Source organism: Larimichthys crocea, chromosome III (assembly GCF_000972845.2).
Source record: "Larimichthys crocea isolate SSNF chromosome III, L_crocea_2.0, whole genome shotgun sequence".
NCBI lineage: Eukaryota > Metazoa > Chordata > Actinopteri > Sciaenidae > Larimichthys > Larimichthys crocea.
Window position 1 is genome coordinate 28,206,208 of NC_040013.1, and position 18,845 is coordinate 28,225,052.

The window sequence follows — 18,845 nt, forward strand, 5'->3', positions numbered from 1 at the left end:
CACTGTAATGTTAAACATGTACACCAGTGTTATATAAATCATTTAAACACAAGGAGTGTTTTTTCCCTCTCAAAGCATTGGCTGACAAACAGATCTTTTCACAGCAGCTATTTTGACATGAATGAAGTAGTGTCAACACAGGTGTTACCAATGATAGTAATTAAGTTCCGGTTCCATTTAGTGCAGCAGAGCCAACATGCACCACCATGACTCTGTTCGACCTAAATGGAACTGGACCTTAAATAGTAATATTGGTAACACCTGTGTTTACCTACCATGTTAAAATGGCTGCTGTTTGTTGACAGCAAACACGTTTAAAACACTGAACATGTCTCATAACACCACGTGTTCTTGTTTTCATGCATAACGTGCATGGTGGATTATGGTATAAATGACTCATACTCCTGTTGTGCCCCCCCTGTGCTCGCACTATGTGAAGTTCGTGAAAGGTGACGGGTGTTTTTGTGAGGATTGTGTTCACCTGCTGCCACCTGAACCTGCAGAATAACCATGAACAGTCCGCCGAGCCCTTCTCCAGCCCGGTGGTTCAAGCTGCGAAGGTAATGTTACAGCCAGCAACCAGTGATGAAGTGCAGGTATACGGACTACCTGTTTTTATTTTATTCGGCCTTTAGCATCTAATGCGCATCATTCAGTAATGTTCTGTGATCTTAATGTTTTTCAATGAGTGGATGGAGTAAGAAATACCGAAATTGCATAATTATGTAGTATTTATTGCATAATCTGCACTAATAATCTGCTGATAATATTAATTTCATAATAATCTTTATTCCCTGAAGTCGAGCTGCAGAAGTTAATGAACAACGTGCAATTACTACTGGCCCATTTTGGGGTAGGCTTACATAACACAACCTTTGCTGGGTGGTCGCTTTAGAAAGAAATCTGGTGCATACATACATATAATGAGAGTATACACACTTTTTCAGGCACCACAACACCACATCCAGCAACACTTGTAGTATATAGTCCATGTATAAATACATGTATACAAGGTCAGCCTCACAATAAAGTACTAGTACAAGTGTTGCTAGACTTTTGAGCTGTTCTGCACGCAGCAGAAATTCCTGCTCTACTTATCATTTTAAATAAGATTTGTTCACTCGTGTTGCTGTATATACAGTCTGTCCTTTTTTCACCTACATAATGCCATGGGGTGGCTGAGTTTAAGATTATTCGACTCCAGCTTTGTTAGTGTATGTGCATTACCTGATTGGCTGGAGTGTTTAAGATTTTCACTATCCTCCCTGCCAGTGGCGCTTTTACTTAACTGCACAGGCTTAACTGCACACTAAGTTCATTTAGAAAGGCCAGCAGTGGAGGATTCTTGACTGGAATAAACATGAGTGGAAAAGTAAGGGCATGCAATGCTTGTCTGAGGAACGGTCGGTTAACATGCAGAAGGTATAGTGATCAGATGGGGATTTTGGATGTGTTTTTCTTGCCCTGTAGTTTTAAAACTAGTGACATGGCTGCTGTTTCAGGACCAGGTTTGGGGAACCATGTTTGAAGACATATACTCTGGAGAGTGTGGATCTGCTGAGGAGGGCAAGAGTTGCTTTTCAGAATGGACGTACCCTCAAGGAGGTCTTTAGACTGTCCCAACTGGAGGCTGTGGTTCGGTTTCTGGAGGAACATGAGTGTGACTTTGTGGAAGCTCTTGCAAGGGACCTTCACAAGGTGAGGGGTACTTACATGCAATGTCTGTACTTGTTTAAAAACATGAGCCTATGAGAATACGAGTTAACATAATGGTCATAGTAGTCATTTCTGTCTTGATTCTTTATTATTTTTAACCAGCCACGGTTTGAGACAGTTTTGTCAGAACTGACTGTCGTCAAGAATGAGGCACGTCATGCCATCAACAACCTTAAGAAGTGGATGAAGCCACAGTATATGGAAAAAAACCTGGTGAGACCTTTTTGTGTTTCGTTTATTTGTAAAGCCCCATTTTCCCCTCCCAAAACATTATTGGGAGTATTTACTCTGTCTGGCTGCTACAAAGAAATGTATTGTGTCGCCAAAGCAGATTAAAACTTAAGTTGCTTTGACCCTTTTTCATAAGAATGAGGTGAGCTAATTAATGTTTCTGTTAGCCAACCTGTGCAATGATGCCTCCCTTCACTCATAGTTCTGTTTTAACCTAATTTTGAGTCTGTTTGATGTAGTCCACCACAATGGATGAGTGTCTGGTGGTCAGTGAGCCTCTGGGGGTGGTGTTTATCATAGGGACCTGGTGCAGTCCTATCCAAATGTGTCTGGTGCCACTGGTAGGGGCCATCGCAGCAGGTGCAGAGACTCAATAGACCCATTTAATTAGTTTAATTCTAATATTATTTCCCCCACACAGGCTTACTCATGGTATGTTAATTTGTGTAGGAAATTGTGCAATCATTGGCCCCTCTGAGTGCACTGCTCACACAGCAGCGCTTCTTCACCGTCTCATCCCCTTCTACTTGGATAATGTGAGTAATTACATTGCAGGGGGGATGGATTGGGTAGTTTTCATTAATTAAGTTGAAACAGGCCAAGTCTCACAAAGGCTGACTTTTCAAGTTTGTTCCCACAAATACTGAGTAGTTAAGTAAAACCTTGGATTTTTTATTACACAGATTTCAGCCTATTTACTCGTTTGTATGAATCTAATTAAGACTACAGCTGTGAGTCTGTCTTCTTTGTTCACAGACTCATGAGCAGTTATAATGTGAGATGAGACATTAAAGAGGTTTGATGTGGTCAAATCTGGGAGGAGGAAACTTCAACTTTGATTTTGCAGTTGTACTCAGTGTAATGATTGACAGTACGGAGCTACAGTGCTACAGAAAAATGTGATGATCTGACCTAAAATTCTTGTTTTCCTCAAGGAATGCTTCCATGTGATTCTTTCAGGCGTGAATGACTTGCCTAAAGTTGTGGAACTTAAATTTGACCATGTCTTCTTTTCAGGTAATGCCAAACTACAAACAAGTTTGATTGTTTATTGCATTGTTCTTCAGTTATTAAGGTTTTCTGTCAATCTTTAGGAAACCGAGAGGATGGAAGCAGAATTGCTCAGGCTGCAGCTCGCACACTCACACCCGTCACCCTGATTTTGAGTGGCAAGAACCCGTGTTATGTAGACCAACAGTGTGAGATTGCCACCACCGCACAGCGCATCGCCTGGGCACGTTTTCACAATGCTGGACAGAGCTTGGTGGCTCCTGATTACGTCTTGTGCCATGCAGATGTCAAAGCACAGCTAGTGGAGGCGCTGAAGTACTACCTGATGCAGTTCTATGGTTGTGATCCCAGAGAGTCCTGCAGTTACGGCCGCATGGTCAATCTAGAGCTCTTCAATCGTACAAGAGACATGCTCTGGAGATCTGGCAAGGTGGTTGTGGGTGGGCAAGTAATAGAAGCAGAGAAATACATTGGTAAGCGTCCTCTGTGGGATTCTCTGAAACAAAGCCAACTGTGTAATTTACATTAGATTTAACGCTGTTGTTGTTTTCTGTCCGAAGCCCCAACGATTTTGACAGAAGTCACAGAAACCGATGCCATCATGCAGAAGGAAATCTGTGGCCCGGTTCTTCCTGTTCTGACTGTAAACAATACGGATGAGGCAATTTCCTTGATTAATAAGCAAGATAAACCCCTCTGTGTGTATGCATTTTCCAGAAACGGCAAGGTACATGAAGGATTAGAGTTAATGCACTCTGTATTCATTGTAGGCGCCTGGTGCAGCCAGTGTGTATTCTGATCATGTGTTTGCCTTTCTGACAGGTGATCTCAAGGCTAATGAGTGAGACATCGAGTGGAAGCTTCTGTGCCAATGACAGCATCCTGCAGAGTCTGATGGTGGCTCTGCCTTTCGGCGGAGTTGGTAAGTCAGTGGCAGCAGAGTGCAAATTATACCAAACCAGAGTGGTGGAAAAATATAATCTACAATATATCAACTATCCCAACACCTTTTTTGACAGGTGCCAGTGGAATGGGTTCCTACCATGGTCGCTACAGCTTTGACACCTTCTCTCACAGGAAATCATGCCTGCTAAGAAGCACACGGTTTGAGTGTGTAACCTATCTGCGTTATCCACCCTATGAGGACCGCAATCTGTCTCTAATGACATGGGCCAGCACCGTGTCCCAGAAGAGCCAGGGCTGGTGCCAGATCCTGTGACTGTGTGGGAGAGTGATAACAGAGCCATCTTGGAAGAATGCCCCCTAAGTCCTGAATAGTCCTGACATGCAAGTGTAATGTTTGTTTATTAAAAATAGATGAGAACAAAACGTACTGGGGTACAGCTACATCTGACAGAGGAAGAGCAATATGCCTAGTCGTTCAATCTCTAGGTGATGACAAAAACCAAATAGAACAAAAACTACTCCATTATTTAAAGTTATTTTGCTGCATTACCATAAATGTACACTAACTCAGCTGACTGTATGAATGGATGCATGTATGAATGAAACATTACCTGTACAAAATGAAATAACAAGGTGTGTCAGCATTTTTGTACCAATATAAGCTGAATGGCTTAAGATTTTGCCACAGTTTGGGTTTATTACTCTCTACATGCTTAGATTATGTTAAGGAAGCTGCACCAAACCAAGAAACCAATTCTGGACCTCATTTATTTTATTAACATATTTACAGTAAAAATTAAATATCTGTCATCAAAAACAAATTAGTCTTAGTCCTCCAATCTGGTCATTCTGGTCTTTTGTAGATTTTCTCCTCGTTGCCTTCTTTCATGGCTGCATATCTGGCCACAGTGAACAGGTAGTCGCTCAATCTGAGTAGAAAATGTTGGAAAATGTATCAGATGTGAAGTAGAGGAACCATGTTCATTATCATTAATTTCAAAGCACCTGACTGACCTGTTCAAAAACTTGGCAACATCTGGATCTGCCTCCCCTGACCGTACAACAGGAGCAACACTGTAACAAGAACAAAGACCTGTCAGAACCAACTGTGTCAGAAAAGCAAGACAAAAGGGGGTAAATGTTGTTCAAAGAAACCTGCAACCTACCTGCGTTCTGCTCTCCGACACACTGCCCGAGCTAAATGCAAAGCTGTACTGCTCTTCCCCCCAGACTGTTGGACACAAAGCAAAAGTGTTAATGCAACAAGAAAAACTCAGGCAGTGTTTTACACACACACACAAATGAGCTTACAGGTAAGATGAAGTTGGTTAGTGGAGGGAGTTCTTCTGTAAATTTATCTATCCAGGTTTCCAGATCTGCGATTGATGGAGCAGTAAATTGTGTTCTCTCTGATTTTAAAAACAAAAAGAAAAAAAATATATCCAAGAGATCTTCAAGCACACAAGACAAAGTATTTCACTGCATTAGACTAGCCAGCGCATGCATACTTATGTGGCTTTCTCTTGCTGATGATCGAGGGGTGGCAATATTGGAGCCCACGTCTTGTAAAATGCACTGTATCTGCAATGAAAAAACAAAGTAATGTCAACAAACCCTATATCAAGCTAATGTAAAATGTTTGCAATGAAGGAAGTTAATAAATGCAACATGAAAATCAAACCTTGTCCAGCTGATATGTGAATGTGTGACCTTTGTCGAGGCAAAACTCTCTGGCCAAGCTGTAATGTAGAATTAAACATGATCACTTCAGGTGTAATAGATTATATTTGTGAACCGTGACATTGAATAGTTGAAATTTTACCCAATAGCTGACGAAAGCTCATCTGTATTTCCCAAAGCTTCAAATATATGATCTTCCTTTGGCCTCCTTTCTCCTGTAAAGGTGCTCGAGAAACCTTTTAAGGGGTAGAGCAAGAATCAAGTCAACTTTTGTAAAAACTCTTTACTGTAACGGTACTGCAACGTGTTGTTTTACTAGTTGAAAAAACAACCTTTGTCTCCAGTTTTGGTGTATATTTTGGGAATCTTGTGGTCTCCATCAGTGGCATAACTGTTGGAAAGATAAAATACAAACATATCAGGATCAGAATCACTTTTATTAACCAGGTATGTGTACACACCAGAGGGATTTAACTCCGGTTAGACTTTGCTTTCAATGTACATATATAGACATATGTGCAGCTTAAAAAACAAGGAGCTTAACAGGTAAGTATTAACATAAAACTATGTATAGAAAAAGTGCTATGGAATTTTCTATCCTTAGGTTATACGAGGTCACGTGTGGGCCTTGAGGTCCTCGGCAGTATTAATTGTTTGGCTTTGATTGGAAACAGTAGGTGCCAGTCTATCTCAACACTATGTTGGCCAGGGTCAAAGAGACCTAATGCTGCCTTCTTAGTCATACTAGACAGCTTGTCGTTGACGGTCCAATCTGCGTAAACAGACATCTGTATCTCCAGACTAGAATATGTTGACAATAACACCTGCATGAATAAAAACACTCTCTTCTTTTCTAGGCGTACAGCATTTGTGGTGTTATCTTGGGGTTTAAAGTCTATCCACCAGCATGAGTTGGGCAGAATGTGAGACCAACTCAGGCACTTCTGATGACACCATGAGAGTGTCTCTAATTCTCCTTGGCCAAGCGTCAATAAATAATACAGCATAAGACATCAGAGGCTCCTGAACTCACCATTGAGCTTTGACTTTCAGCAATTTCTCCAAAGTATATAATAACATTTGTAGATATGTAAATATGGTCTATACAGCAGGTTGTATTATATACATGAGGTAGGTATATATTACAGTAGAGTATGCATACAGATATTTACATATTAGAAGAGCAAAAACTAAATATATAAACAGTAAGTGGACAGGATACTGCACAGGTAATGTTACAACTAATGTTATGTTTTTTATTATTGTGCAAACATTGCCTTTATTCAAACAGCATGCGTGTGTGTTAGCTACCTAGCCTGCACTCTGCAATATATAAGACAGTTACATAAATGACACGAAGCTTTTACACGACAAAGAACAGGGATGAACAGCTACCTTCTGTGCAAACACAATGTTGTCCTTGTCCGCTGCTCGCTCATGAGCCTGCCTGTCCTGAAAACACAGCGGAGCTGAGCAGGTTTGAGCATGAACGATGCCATGTCTTTCAGCTTTAAAGGTGGCTGATAGTGTCCCTGCGTGGTGCCCGTAGTTAATGGGAGTTTCTTTTCACATCGCATGATTGGTCAACTCACCGGGTGGAAGGCAGAATACTGGACGCTGATTGGACAAGAGAATATCAGTTCAACCAGCCGCGCTTCTGATTGGCTACTGAAAGCTGGTCTCTCCTCCTGTGTGCCAGCCGTGTTGTTAACGTGTTTTCAGTCACGGCGTGTTGAGCAGTCTGCGCTTTTATTCTACTTTGAGGAGGGAAACATGCTTTGTTAAACTTTTATCACATCCGCCGAGTCTTCAGGAGAAAGCGCAGAGCTGTCGGGGCTGAGTTGTCGAGTGACTGTTGCTGCTTCAGGGGAGATTAACCCTCGCTAAAGGTGGCTAAGCTACCTAATAATAATACTGTCAAGTGACAGGTTGAAGAGTTGAAGACTAGTCCAACCCTGGACTCATTTTTATACTCTGCAAACTGTTACAGAAATGCAAGTGAAGGACATCTACGTGTCTGCCCCAGGGAAGGCGATCCTCCACGGAGAGCATGCAGTTGTGCATGGAAAGGTAATGTGAAAGTGCTGCAGTCACTATTTTCCATTCATTTATCTCTGCAGGTTGATTTTCCTACTGTACTCTAAATGCATGGGAATCAGTAGTCACCTATAAGGTAGGAAAACACGTATAAATATATAAAAAATATGTAAAATGTACACACATGTGCATTAAATGGGCTAAAACTTGATAAATCATATGTATAATTAATAAATATCTCCATTTAATCACCCTGTTCTTTGTTCTATTTGCAGGTGGCTCTCGCTGTCAGTTTGAACCTGAGAACATATCTACAATTGAAAGCCACGACAACCGGCAAAGTTTGCATCAACCTCCCAAATATTGACACATTTGTCTGCTGGGACCTGTCTGAACTAAAGCAGCTTATTCCTTATTTGTGTGGTAAGAGGTGTTACATTAGCACCTACATACACTGACATTTGTATTTGGATAGATACATAAATACTTTATTGATCCTAAGGGGAAATTCGGGCATGCAGTAGCAGCAGAGACACATAAAACATACATTAAAATTGGACGTATAAGGCTAAATTTGAATTAAATTAAACCTGCGCAAAGGTTCAAATAGAAAACTATATATAGAAAAATGTTTTTATAGAAATACAGATTAAAAACTATATACCATTAAATTAGACTGTAGAAAGCCACTTGTTATGACTTGAAAATCATGTGTCACGTCTGCATAACTCATCTCATAGTCCAAAGATACAGGGACATTACAGTGTTGAGACATTTTGCATATCACATCATATATGTGAGTTACCACATTTAGCAGGATTTCTCATTATATACACTGTAATATATGTTTCTTTTTAGATGAAATGGTGTGATATTATGTCTGTGATTTTTATGGTTGATGTGTCGTGTACCTCCTGTTAACAGAGAAGAGGGAGGAGAAACGTCTGGATGCTGAACTTGTGCGAAGGCTGCGTGAATTTGTCGGTGTAGCCACTGAAAACTTGGATACCTGCAACATGGCCATCTTATCCTTCCTCTACATCTACCTCTCGCTGTTTGGCTCAGGGTGAGCTCATACGACTGTTCTGCTCAGCATTCGTTCATTTTAAATTTTCAGCAAGTTGGCTCAGATAGGCACAAAAATCACATCATGCATTACAGATATTTCTCAGATTATGGAAAACCTATGGCCCAGTCGCCGAGCTGTAGCAGCACTCGTTTCAGACCTGCAGTTTCAGTCCAATCTAGGCCTCCTTTAGCAGGTACAGTAAGAGCAGTGACAGTAAAAAAAATGCAGACGAATGCTTGTCAATGTGCTCTATCTACAAGCAATGGAAAGCAATAGCATCTGCAGATTTGGTACTTTTGCCAACTCTTTTTACAGCTACTGATTGTGTGAGAGAGTTTGGGGTGTTACATTTTTGCCAGGTGAAGCATTTTTTTGCTGAATGCTTGGGAAGTTTTCACCACGAGTCCTCTGCTCATGCAGGAGTTTCCTCCTGTGTGCTTTGGGGAGAAGAGTGAGAGGAGGGGTCCTCACCTCATCTGAGAATCTGATGGTGTGATGGTTAAAAAACTTTTTTTTCATGAGTCTTTGATGTGTAGGACGGGAAATAAGGAAATAATAAACATGAAAAGCTAACATTTGGTGTTTTACAGACAGAAGCTGATTGTTTCTTTTCATATTTAATATGCTCTCAAGGATAATGTGACATAATATTTCATTTTATTTAAGTCAAGTCAAGCCAATTTTATTTATATAATATAAACAAATCACAAATTTGCCTTAAAGGACTTTACAATCTGTACAGCCTATGACACCCTCTATCCTTGAATCCTTGATTTAGATAATGGAAAAATCTTATGTCTAAAAGAAGAAAAAAGAAAAGAAACCTCAGTACGAGCAACAGAGGAGGGATCCCTCTCTTTGGACGAACAGACATGCATTATATGTCGTGTAGTAAAATGACATTATGGACCATCAGGATAGTTTGATTGTAAACATATATAAAATATTGAGGATGACTGGGAGAATGTCAAGGAACCTCTGGTGTCACCAAACACCTTATTCATTATTTCATTAGTAAGTATGAATGTAAAAGACATACAGTACATGCAAAGCTGTGTTTATAATGTGTATAAAGTCTATAACAAAACACCTGCCTTGTGGGAAATCTTCAGCCTGGCAGATGTGAATTTGTGAGTTTGTGTCTGGACTACAAGTCAGTTCACTGTGCAAGCTTGCACAGTGGTCACAGCTTTAATGAAATAATCGTGAATTATTCAGCTCCTGTGTAATAAACAAAACTATCAGAGTATAACAAAGGTATTGGTTGCTGTCTGATGATTTATTACATGGGTGTTTCTGACTTACTGCTCTCATGCAGTCACACACAGTTTTCACACAGTTTGCTCTTTTGTTAAAAATGTTCTCACCATTCATGTAGATATGTTCAGGGAGCAGAGCATTTTTCACTGCGTGTGGGGAAAAAAAAAAAAATCCTCGAACCTTGAAATGAAGATAGCAAAGAGAGACAGACAGAAAGGGCCGGATGTTCGTTTTTGTGACTCCGGCAGCTGTGAACAGGAAAGATGCTCAGGAACATTAGAGCTGCAGGTTGTCGGGAGGTTTAATCGGCGCTGACACGGTGCTGCCGTGTCTGAGAGAGGTGATGGGTTCTGACAGGATGGCTACTAATGAGAGTCTGGCACTGGGCCACACTGCAGCCTTTAACAAGTCTGGATGTGTTTTTCCCTCGAGAGAAGATCCGGACAATTAGTGTAGAGTATTCTCCTGTCTGCCCAAAAGCAGCTTCCCTGACAGACATCGACAGCAATGTCAAGCAAGTCTCTGTTGCCTATAGAATTGTATGGATTATTTATCACACACTCCCTATATCCTCCTTGTGGAAGTGTACCATTTAACATGATTGTAAAGAAGGGGTTAATATTTAATGCTTTGTCAAAACAAAAGCACAATAAGTGATTGTAAAAGAAAAATAACTATAAATAATTAAAAATGTTTTTATTATGTATTTCTAAAGTTTAAATTTTGGGGTAGCAGTTATAAATATTTATAAATATTTATGGCCTGTGTTAAAATCATCTGCTGTCATCTCTTAATAACAGTAAAAAGATATTATATCTAAGTGTTTATATGCAAACAGGCGCTCAGTTTCTATGTTTCTTTTCTCAGCGAGCTGCCCAGCTTGACGGTGTCCGTGTGGTCGGAGCTGCCAACTGGAGCAGGACTGGGGTCAAGTGCTGCCTACTCTGTGTGTTTAGCTGCAGCTCTGCTCTGTGCAAGTGGAGCCATTCCCACTCCTCTCAAAGAGTGGGATCACACCGCCAGGTAACAACATTATATTAAAGGAAGGTCTTTTTTTATGAGCTGTGTTTACAGTTTGTACAGACTGAATCATTAGGTCTAATGAATATTCTCTGAAAGGGGCTCACAGAGGTGCTTTTACACATGTTCCCTGCTGTGTAAACAATTACCAACTGAGAATGAAAGACCTTGATCCACAATATTATACTTCTTAATAAATAGAAAAGCTGATGGTGGTCTTGGGACGACAGTGTAACATGACAGTACAATGCAATCTAAAACATGTAGCCTGTAATTGAATAAATACATTCTTTGAGGAGATTATGATTTTACAGTACAAAGTGTCAACTCTTTTTAAGTCACCTTTGTTTTTAACCAGGTTTTAGAGTTGTAGCATAATTACGTCACACAAAACAAACTACAGAGAAATGAGAAGAATAAAGAAATTTTAAGGAACAGGTCAGTTTTGTATTCAAATACTGCACTTTCCCATTTCAATACAAACATTAGTCACTTGAAATAAGGTTTTGAAACTCATTTCAAGTACACAAATTCTCTTTTAGTAAGATCTGTGTGAACTGCTGAAACAGACGAGAGCAGGAAACCGTGACGGCTCTAGTACAGGCGGGTGACAAGTGCAAGAAATAAAAATCTGAATGAATGAGTGGAGAAAAATGAGTGCAGATGCCATCGAGTGCATGAAGGCTCACAAAATGGTTTTGAGTATGAAAATGATGCGAATCAAATACTATGGCCCATCGCAGTCGCCAGATCTCAACCCACTGAACACCTATAGGAGATTTTGGATCAACGTGTTTGACAGTGCTCTCAACCCCCATCATTATAACACCAAATGTGTGAATATCTTGTGGAAGAACTGTGTGCAATCCCTTCTGTAGAGTTTCAGAGACTTGTAGAACAAATGCCAAGGTCGTACTGAGGCTGTTCTTGCAGCTCGTGGTGACCCAACACCATACTAATTGTTTTTTTCCTTTATTTATCACCCATTTGTATGTTAACTATAAAGTATAACATTCAAATAGATTTACAGCATTGTTTCTAAGCTGGAATACATGGGTAGAATTTCTAAATCTACAAATGTCAATCAAATTTCTAATCTAACAAAATCTCCTAATCTCCTTTTCAGGTAAAATCAAAGACACAGTTTAATATTCAGATGTCAGTGGGATATTGCTATTGTGCTACAAATCCTGTGATGATTGCTTCTGTTTAATCATTGAACATACAGCTGTGTATCCCTCCTATGTACTTGTGTTTGTTTAGGAGATGAAGAGGTAATTCAACTCTGAGAGGGTCTGTTGGGCTACAAAGTTCTCCTTTTTAATTTCTGAATAATTGCAGGTGGTGTCAGGAGGACCTGGAGCTGATCAACAGCTGGGCTTTCCGAGGGGAGATGATCATCCATGGTAATCCTTCAGGAGTAGACAACGCTGTAGGAACATGGGGTGAGGCCTGAAATAATCTGCCACAGTGCACATGGTGTTGTACCTCCCTTTGTCTCTGTTCACGCAGAGCACTCTTTAATGGCATCGCCGAAGTATTGTACCACCACTGTTCATTATCACTCGATGATTATCTATTTAATGATTTCCCTGTATGTAGGTGGCATGCTGAGATTCTTGGCTGGGAAGATAATACCACTGAGCAGGTATTGACACTGATTATCAAATTTTAATTTGATTTCCCTTTAAAAAAAGAGAGAGAGTACACAGTGAGTTAAAAAAATAATAAATCTATATGAACTCTCTGATCTGCCTGATTTACTTCCAGGGTGCCGCTATTAAGAATCCTCCTCACTAACACCAAAGTACCACGTAGCACCAAGGTACTTGTTGCCAGGGTGAAGGACAAGATTAACAAGGTACTAAATGGTTTCTTCCTCCCCCGTGTGTTACTTGCCGACACTGTAATTAATATAATAGGCAGTGGTTTTGCATGGCAGATACTCCAGAGCCTGGTGTTGAGTGCCTTCATAAAATATTGAAATTAAACTCTTAGCCAGCACCCCTGTGTGCTGTTGCCTTGGTGACACCAGCAGGTGTGCATATTGCTGCCTCAGACATAGATAGGCCTGGATGATGTTGTGGCAGTGTTGTGATCAGGCTGGAGAACAACCAAAGTCAAACCTGCCATTTTAAGAGTTGTTAAACATAGTTTTACAAATAATCTGCAGTAATGACTTTGTGTAGAAATGACGTGCACAAGTGGTGTTTTTTCTTCTCTCCTGTAGTTTCCCTTCGTCATGACCCCGGTATTAGAGTCAGTTGATGCTATTTCCTGCACTTGTGAGAAAGTCCTCTCAGAGATGACAAGCGAGCCCATCACAGGAGAACACTACAACATCCTCGAGGTACACTAACCACGTCAACCACGTCAGTGAGACTACTTTTTCAATGTAAAATGTATTTTCCTCTAACAACAGCTGTGTCCTTTTCCATTTATAGGAGCTCATTGACATTAACCAGCACCATCTGAACGTGATGGGGGTGGGACACTCTGCCCTGGATACACTGTGTCGGGTCACATTGGCCAACGGGCTCCACAGCAAGTTAACCGGTGCCGGTGGAGGAGGCTGTGGCATCACCCTCTTGAGACCAGGTACTGTGTATGTCATTACCGTTTGGGTTTTAAATGTTTGGATAAAGAGCAAAGTCTGTGTCTCTGTGCTGTATTGTTGTATTTTTTCATTCCTGTCCTCTATTCTTTTGTATTTTGAGTTTCTAAGCCTCGGTCTTTGTTTCTGCCCTGTCTGTCCTTGTCTTATAATGAATTTAATTCGATGGGAAGTTTGATGAGCCAAAGTGTCAAGACTCCTGCTGACAACAAATGTTCTGTTTCCCTCAAACACTCGCTCACCCTTTCTCCCTGAAACAATGATTTGAGTGGCAGGAAATGATGGTGATTGGTGTGCAGGGTACTGCTGTGCAATTGGTTATGAGGACACTTTGTATCACCCTCTCTTTACCAAAACAAACAAGCAAAGAACCTGCGAGTTCAGTCTTTGTTTATGCCTGTAGCAGACTGAATTTTAATAAGTCCAAAATCCTTTTAAATAGATTTCCAAATGCTCTTTGTTTGTTTTCTTAGCAAGCATTTCCATCTGTGGGAATCGCAGCTTTAGTATCTGTCTGTCTCTCTAATGTTCCCAGATGTTTGATAGGATCACACACATTGCAGAGTGATTTGTTCTCAAATGAGAAGGTCTTTATGTGCTTCCAGTGTTGCTGATTTTCATGTAGAGCTATATCCCACCCTGAGCTGACTTTATTATGACCTGTTTATTTTGTAGAAACCGACTCCTCCATTGTCCAGACTACAGTGCAGGATTTGAAAGACTGCGGCTTTGACTGCTGGGAAACAAGTATTGGCGGTCCTGGAGTTCAGCAGCACTCTGTTCTCTCTGTTAAGGACGAAGTCCTGGAGGTTTTGAGCAGTTACTGAGACCGACATGTGACTCGGCAAGTGAGACAGTTTGTGTTTTTGTTGTCTTGATGCTGAGTGGACCATGGAAAATTTCACACCGAGCTTCCTGAAGTGTTAATTATAGATTTTACTGACTGACTAATCGTTTTGAATCTAACAACAAGGCAGCTGTGTGTCTAACAAATTACTGGGAAAATGAAGAGGATTTAATCTTTCGGTGAAGCATCCCACGGAGTTCTTGCTTGTCAAACACACTCAAGGGTACAATTATATGTACTGAGCTGTTTGTCCACTAGATGGCATCAGAGTTGCATGAATGCTTTTTCCGAAACAGGATTTCTGGTAAGCGGTTCGGATAAATTGATTAATGTGCAAGTGAAGCACAGGCAGAATTAATTTATTGTTTCAGCCAAATGTTTAAAGCATGAGGGCCAACCTGTCTTAATGGATTGAATGATGTTCATTAATTGTTCACTCCTGGCATTGAAACCTGCGGTACTGTAGGATAAAGTGGTCATTTGTGGAATTAATTTTTTTTTTACAGAATGGAGGAAATGTTTGACAAATAAAAATGTTTTTATGTTCTTAAACAAAACCCGGTGATTGTTATTTAGAGTCTTTTCTTTAGTTTTCACAGGTCTATAAAAAGGTTTATGAAAGTGGCTGTTAATATTTCTCTGAATCATAACAGTGGTGAGAATGAAGAAGCTGAGGCCAGGTAATAATAAAGTCATAAACACAGACATATAATATAAAACCTCACTCTTATAACTGCCATTATACAGACTGATGAATGCTGCGTTAAAATGCAAACCAAGCACTTTTCTCTCTAAGGTGAATATAAAAATTTTTATAACAGTTTGATTAAAAATTCATTTCAAAATAAAGTACTGCCACGCAATGTTTGTTTCCTCAGTTAAAGAGTAACTGGCTGTGTTGTTTTGCTAATGGAGGAGGGGGAGAGGGGGACAGCAGGAGTGTGTGGCCTCTCTGGAGCCTCTGGATTAGCGCCACTATAATGTGAATCAACAACAAGCAGCGTCCTTCTGTGAGTCACACATTTGTGCTGACACATATGCACACACGCACCAGCTTTCCCCAAATTCTTCTCCACCTAATTGCTCATCCTCCTAAGCATTACAAAATATTCTGCACATGCCGCAGATACAGAAAGACGGATCTGTTTAGAATATCCCCGATTTGGGGAAAAGGTCATTGCGGGATTCAGTTGAGTCTGAATATCCATTTCATTTTCTATTTTTTAAATGTCATGAAGATTGAGTAGTACGAATCTGGCAGTGTACGTGAATAAACAACATTTGTCACCCTCCCTCCTTTTCCGCCTGGCCCCCTCTGTCCTCTTGAATTGTGTCATCTTTATGTCAGGGCAGCCCCCCGTCAGTGCGCCGCACAGTTGCCCCTAACCCCTGCTGGAATTTAATTACCACTGCGCTTTTCAATTGAAATGGCATTGACGAGGGGGGACAAGAGGGAGACAACAGAGCCTGTTTCATTTGAAGCCCCTCTCTTTCTTTTCTGTCTCATTCTCTCTCACTTCTTTTACCCCTGCAAGGCACAGATGGTATTTTTTTTTTTTTTATCAATGTCAGCGCCTGCTTCTTTCTGCTCTGATGAATAGAATCTAAAGAGGCCCTGAGATTATTTCAGATAACAGAGGGAGTGAAGAAAGGGGGTCAAGGATAGAGGGAGAATGTCAGAACCAGAGAGATACCGTGAAAACAGTGTTCTGTCCCAGCGGTGTGGAAGGAGACGTACAAATCATTTAACATTTAACGTTTAGGGAGTTTTGTCTGGATGGATCAATGTGAGAGAATCAAGGATGTATAATTCATTCTGTCCAAGCAGGAGGAATGAAATGTTAAATGTGAATTTGCTGAGTGGTCATGCTCACTGTGGCATATTCCCTCTGGTCTCGCAGTCGACTGGTGAAATGCTTGTCAGGAGCCATTAAGTTTGAATACAGAATTAGACCTGACTGACAAGATATCATGTTGCTATTGGCCACTGGTTTTACTAAACACGGTTCAGGATATGACTTCCTACAGTGAGCATTTACATATAAAAAGCCTCGCATCACAATACGTTGTCGGCTGTTATTGTTGAAAATTACATGTGTGAGTATTATAATTTATGTCATGATATTTGTGTCCACAGCAGGGAAGGTTTGTGTGACCATCCTCTACCAGATTTCATACCAGCACACTGACACAACATCAACATCATGAGCCCCTCACAGTCATGACGCGTTGTATGATCCTCCTGGGGGTGTTTGCCCTTTTGGTAAGTCGGGGGTCGCAGACGGTGTTAATAGCAGGAGTCCAATTAAGACAGCGGGGTGCAAGGGTGCTGTCAAAGAAGTTTGAGGATTTAGTTTTAGGGATGAACATTGGATTGTTTAGTCACAACAAAAAGGCAGTTGGAGTAAGGCGTTCAGCTGATTTAGCACCTTACTCTTGGAGGACCCCTCATCATTACCTGCATATAATGATGATATCGCATTAATGATACACATATAATAATATTGTGTAAATAATCCAGAGCCTCTCTCATTCTCGCATTCCTATCAGTAAAATAGACACACAATAAAAGTTAAGGATAGATATTATCATGTCCATGTCCAGGGTGCACCCTGCCTCTCAGACTCTCAGATAAGGATAAGCTGCTTTGGATATCACATTTTTTTTATAGATACCGTGATAGTATTGTTATTGTGTTATTTTTTCTGGTAAAAGACTGACAATTCATCCTGAAGAGTACACGAATGTCGAGACATTTCACTCCCGAACCGAAAATGTGAATGTCGTGGTGGCATTAGAGGAAAAGTCAAGGGTTAAAAGTGATTTCACATCCATCCTCTGTGGACCATGAAGACTATCAAGTCTGTTCAGACTTTCACAGTTTTGTATAGTCTGGACCAAAGTGGTGGACCAGCTGTTGGGGTTTAGCTTATATCTAGCATGTCTACAAAAAACAAAACTGTCAGGAATGTTTTCTCTTTTTTTGCTTTTCTGTCCCGGTAATCCTCTCGCTACCCGTCATTTTTCTTGTTCCCTGTTTGAGAACCTCTTTATAACTCTCGCTCATAGACAAAATATTTCAGATGAGGTTTCCACTTGGAGGATCTGTTTGGTCTAGAGATGAGCTTCACTCATGTTTATGAAATGGGCCCACAGTGTAAAGACCTGCTTGAGTTGTATTATTGTAAACATCTGAAACACATGACACAGAGCGACTCCCGGTCCACGTCCCCATTTTCCATCATGGAATTGTATCATGTTGTTGAATCGATCCAGTAATTGATTCTGCGAAGTCGAGGGCACCTGCAACATACTCTGTCATTCCTCAGTGCCAGGAGCGCTCTTGTTTAATTGCAGGCTAAGGCGCTGTTTTTTCTTGTTGCGTTTGAAAAGCCTCATTGATTTTTATACCACCCTTCATCCTTGCTGTTCTCCGTTTTAAGAGCAAATCCCTTGTGTCGAAGTTGCCCAGATTGTGAAAGTATGAAATCTGTCAGCGCTTTCCACGAGGCTTCCAGGTGCAATCCAGACACGTTAACACTGGAGTGCAAAAAGTCGGGCCACTGTGTTGTTTTTTATGTTTAAACAGAAGAAAGAAGAAGAGAGGGCTGTGCTAGAGTCTGCCGCTCTCTGCCCCCATATGAGACAAGTTGAATGTGAGGTTGTGTTGGAAACAGGCTGGAAAGGTCAAAGTTCATCACTTTAGCTCTGCCTGTTTGGATTGTTTTTATTAAAATCAGCAGATCCTGTGAGGAAACCTCCAGTGTTTGTGGTTCAATCAGAGGTTTAGCAGTATTTTTTGTAACCAAAAGGCGAATAAATCAATTTAATTCTTTCTTTTTGCATAACTTTTTTTGCACATTATACTTTGATAATACATTGCATTTATTAATCTGAAGCCAGTAATCCAAACAAGGTTTTTTTTTTTGTCAGGCTTTAAACTGCAGTTTAGAAACTGGCACAGAAATATATTCAGTGCATTAGGGTCTATATAGAACAAAAATATCCTAAATGAAATTTGATTTGCATTAATTTGAGAAGCAGCTTATCTAACATTCATACTTTGAACTTGCTTTGAATTAGAAATAGGTTCTCATCATTTCCCCGGGATTGCAGCCAATTTATTGGATTCATTTTTTTTTCTTCTTTTCTTTTCTCAGTCTCTCTGGGAGGGGGATGATCTCAAACTGTTATCACATGACACTGTGTGATTGATGGACCATTAAAATGTCAGCCAGATGTACTTAAAACCACAGCTTTTAGGTTGATAAATCATGGCACAAATGGATACATAAAGCTGTTAGAAACAAATATTCCCATTTAGAGCTATCTACAGTCAGATAGTAATGGATGTTCTATCTGTCTGTCTCTCTCTGTATGTTTCTTTCTTCGCGTTTTTCCCGCTCGCCCAGTGCATCTCTCGACCACTGCAGTCATGTAATTACAATGGAACA

At 40.5% G+C, this 18,845-nt stretch overlaps 3 protein-coding genes across 3 annotated transcripts; 2 read left to right on the forward strand and 1 right to left on the reverse strand.

Annotated features, from left to right (window-relative positions):
• Positions 1-217: 217 nt before the first annotated feature.
• On the forward strand, positions 218-4,616 carry aldh3b4 (aldehyde dehydrogenase 3 family, member B4). The gene is made up of 10 exons (XM_019274478.2): positions 218-560; positions 1,503-1,698; positions 1,819-1,929; positions 2,187-2,307; positions 2,398-2,483; positions 2,883-2,964; positions 3,042-3,431; positions 3,519-3,685; positions 3,781-3,880; positions 3,978-4,616. The coding sequence occupies exons 1-10, from the start codon at positions 511-513 to the stop codon at positions 4,175-4,177; spliced, it is 1,503 nt and encodes a 500-aa protein (XP_019130023.2). The 5' UTR covers positions 218-510; the 3' UTR covers positions 4,178-4,616.
• A 5-nt stretch (positions 4,617-4,621) lies between these two features.
• Positions 4,622-7,136, reverse strand: mmab (metabolism of cobalamin associated B). Its single transcript, XM_010733732.3, has 9 exons — positions 6,940-7,136; positions 5,877-5,935; positions 5,687-5,780; positions 5,546-5,603; positions 5,373-5,445; positions 5,176-5,273; positions 5,031-5,095; positions 4,879-4,938; positions 4,622-4,793 (listed from the first exon to the last, which is right to left on the reverse strand). Exons 1-9 carry the CDS (start codon positions 7,119-7,121, stop codon positions 4,709-4,711), a joined length of 774 nt encoding a protein of 257 aa, XP_010732034.3. The 5' UTR covers positions 7,122-7,136; the 3' UTR covers positions 4,622-4,708.
• A 74-nt stretch (positions 7,137-7,210) lies between these two features.
• mvk (mevalonate kinase) lies at positions 7,211-14,876 on the forward strand. Its single transcript, XM_010733733.3, has 11 exons — positions 7,211-7,433; positions 7,535-7,614; positions 7,857-8,004; positions 8,506-8,647; positions 10,778-10,933; positions 12,272-12,375; positions 12,533-12,578; positions 12,701-12,791; positions 13,161-13,280; positions 13,375-13,528; positions 14,220-14,876. Exons 2-11 carry the CDS (start codon positions 7,537-7,539, stop codon positions 14,369-14,371), a joined length of 1,191 nt encoding a protein of 396 aa, XP_010732035.2. The 5' UTR covers positions 7,211-7,433; positions 7,535-7,536; the 3' UTR covers positions 14,372-14,876.
• The last annotated feature ends 3,969 nt before the right edge of the window (positions 14,877-18,845 follow it).

What these genes read in the sequence shown, in the direction of transcription:
- aldh3b4 (XM_019274478.2), top strand. Translation starts at nt 511, where the DNA reads ATGAACAGTCCGCCGAGCCCTTCTCCAGCCCGGTGGTTCAAGCTGCGA. An exon ending in TCCCCTTCTACTTGGATAAT is followed by an intron (nt 2,484 to 2,882) that starts GTGAGTAATTAC and finishes GTTTTCCTCAAG; the next exon opens with GAATGCTTCCATGTGATTCT. An exon ending in TGACCATGTCTTCTTTTCAG is followed by an intron (nt 2,965 to 3,041) that starts GTAATGCCAAAC and finishes GTCAATCTTTAG; the next exon opens with GAAACCGAGAGGATGGAAGC.
- mmab (XM_010733732.3), bottom strand. Translation starts at nt 7,121, where the DNA reads ATGCGATGTGAAAAGAAACTCCCATTAACTACGGGCACCACGCAGGGA. An exon ending in AGCAAGAGAAAGCCACATAA is followed by an intron (nt 5,274 to 5,372) that starts GTATGCATGCGC and finishes TTTTAAAATCAG; the next exon opens with AGAGAACACAATTTACTGCT. An exon ending in TAACCAACTTCATCTTACCT is followed by an intron (nt 5,096 to 5,175) that starts GTAAGCTCATTT and finishes TGTGTCCAACAG; the next exon opens with TCTGGGGGGAAGAGCAGTAC.
- mvk (XM_010733733.3), top strand. Translation starts at nt 7,537, where the DNA reads ATGCAAGTGAAGGACATCTACGTGTCTGCCCCAGGGAAGGCGATCCTC. An exon ending in GAGTGGGATCACACCGCCAG is followed by an intron (nt 10,934 to 12,271) that starts GTAACAACATTA and finishes GAATAATTGCAG; the next exon opens with GTGGTGTCAGGAGGACCTGG. An exon ending in TGAAGGACAAGATTAACAAG is followed by an intron (nt 12,792 to 13,160) that starts GTACTAAATGGT and finishes TCTCTCCTGTAG; the next exon opens with TTTCCCTTCGTCATGACCCC.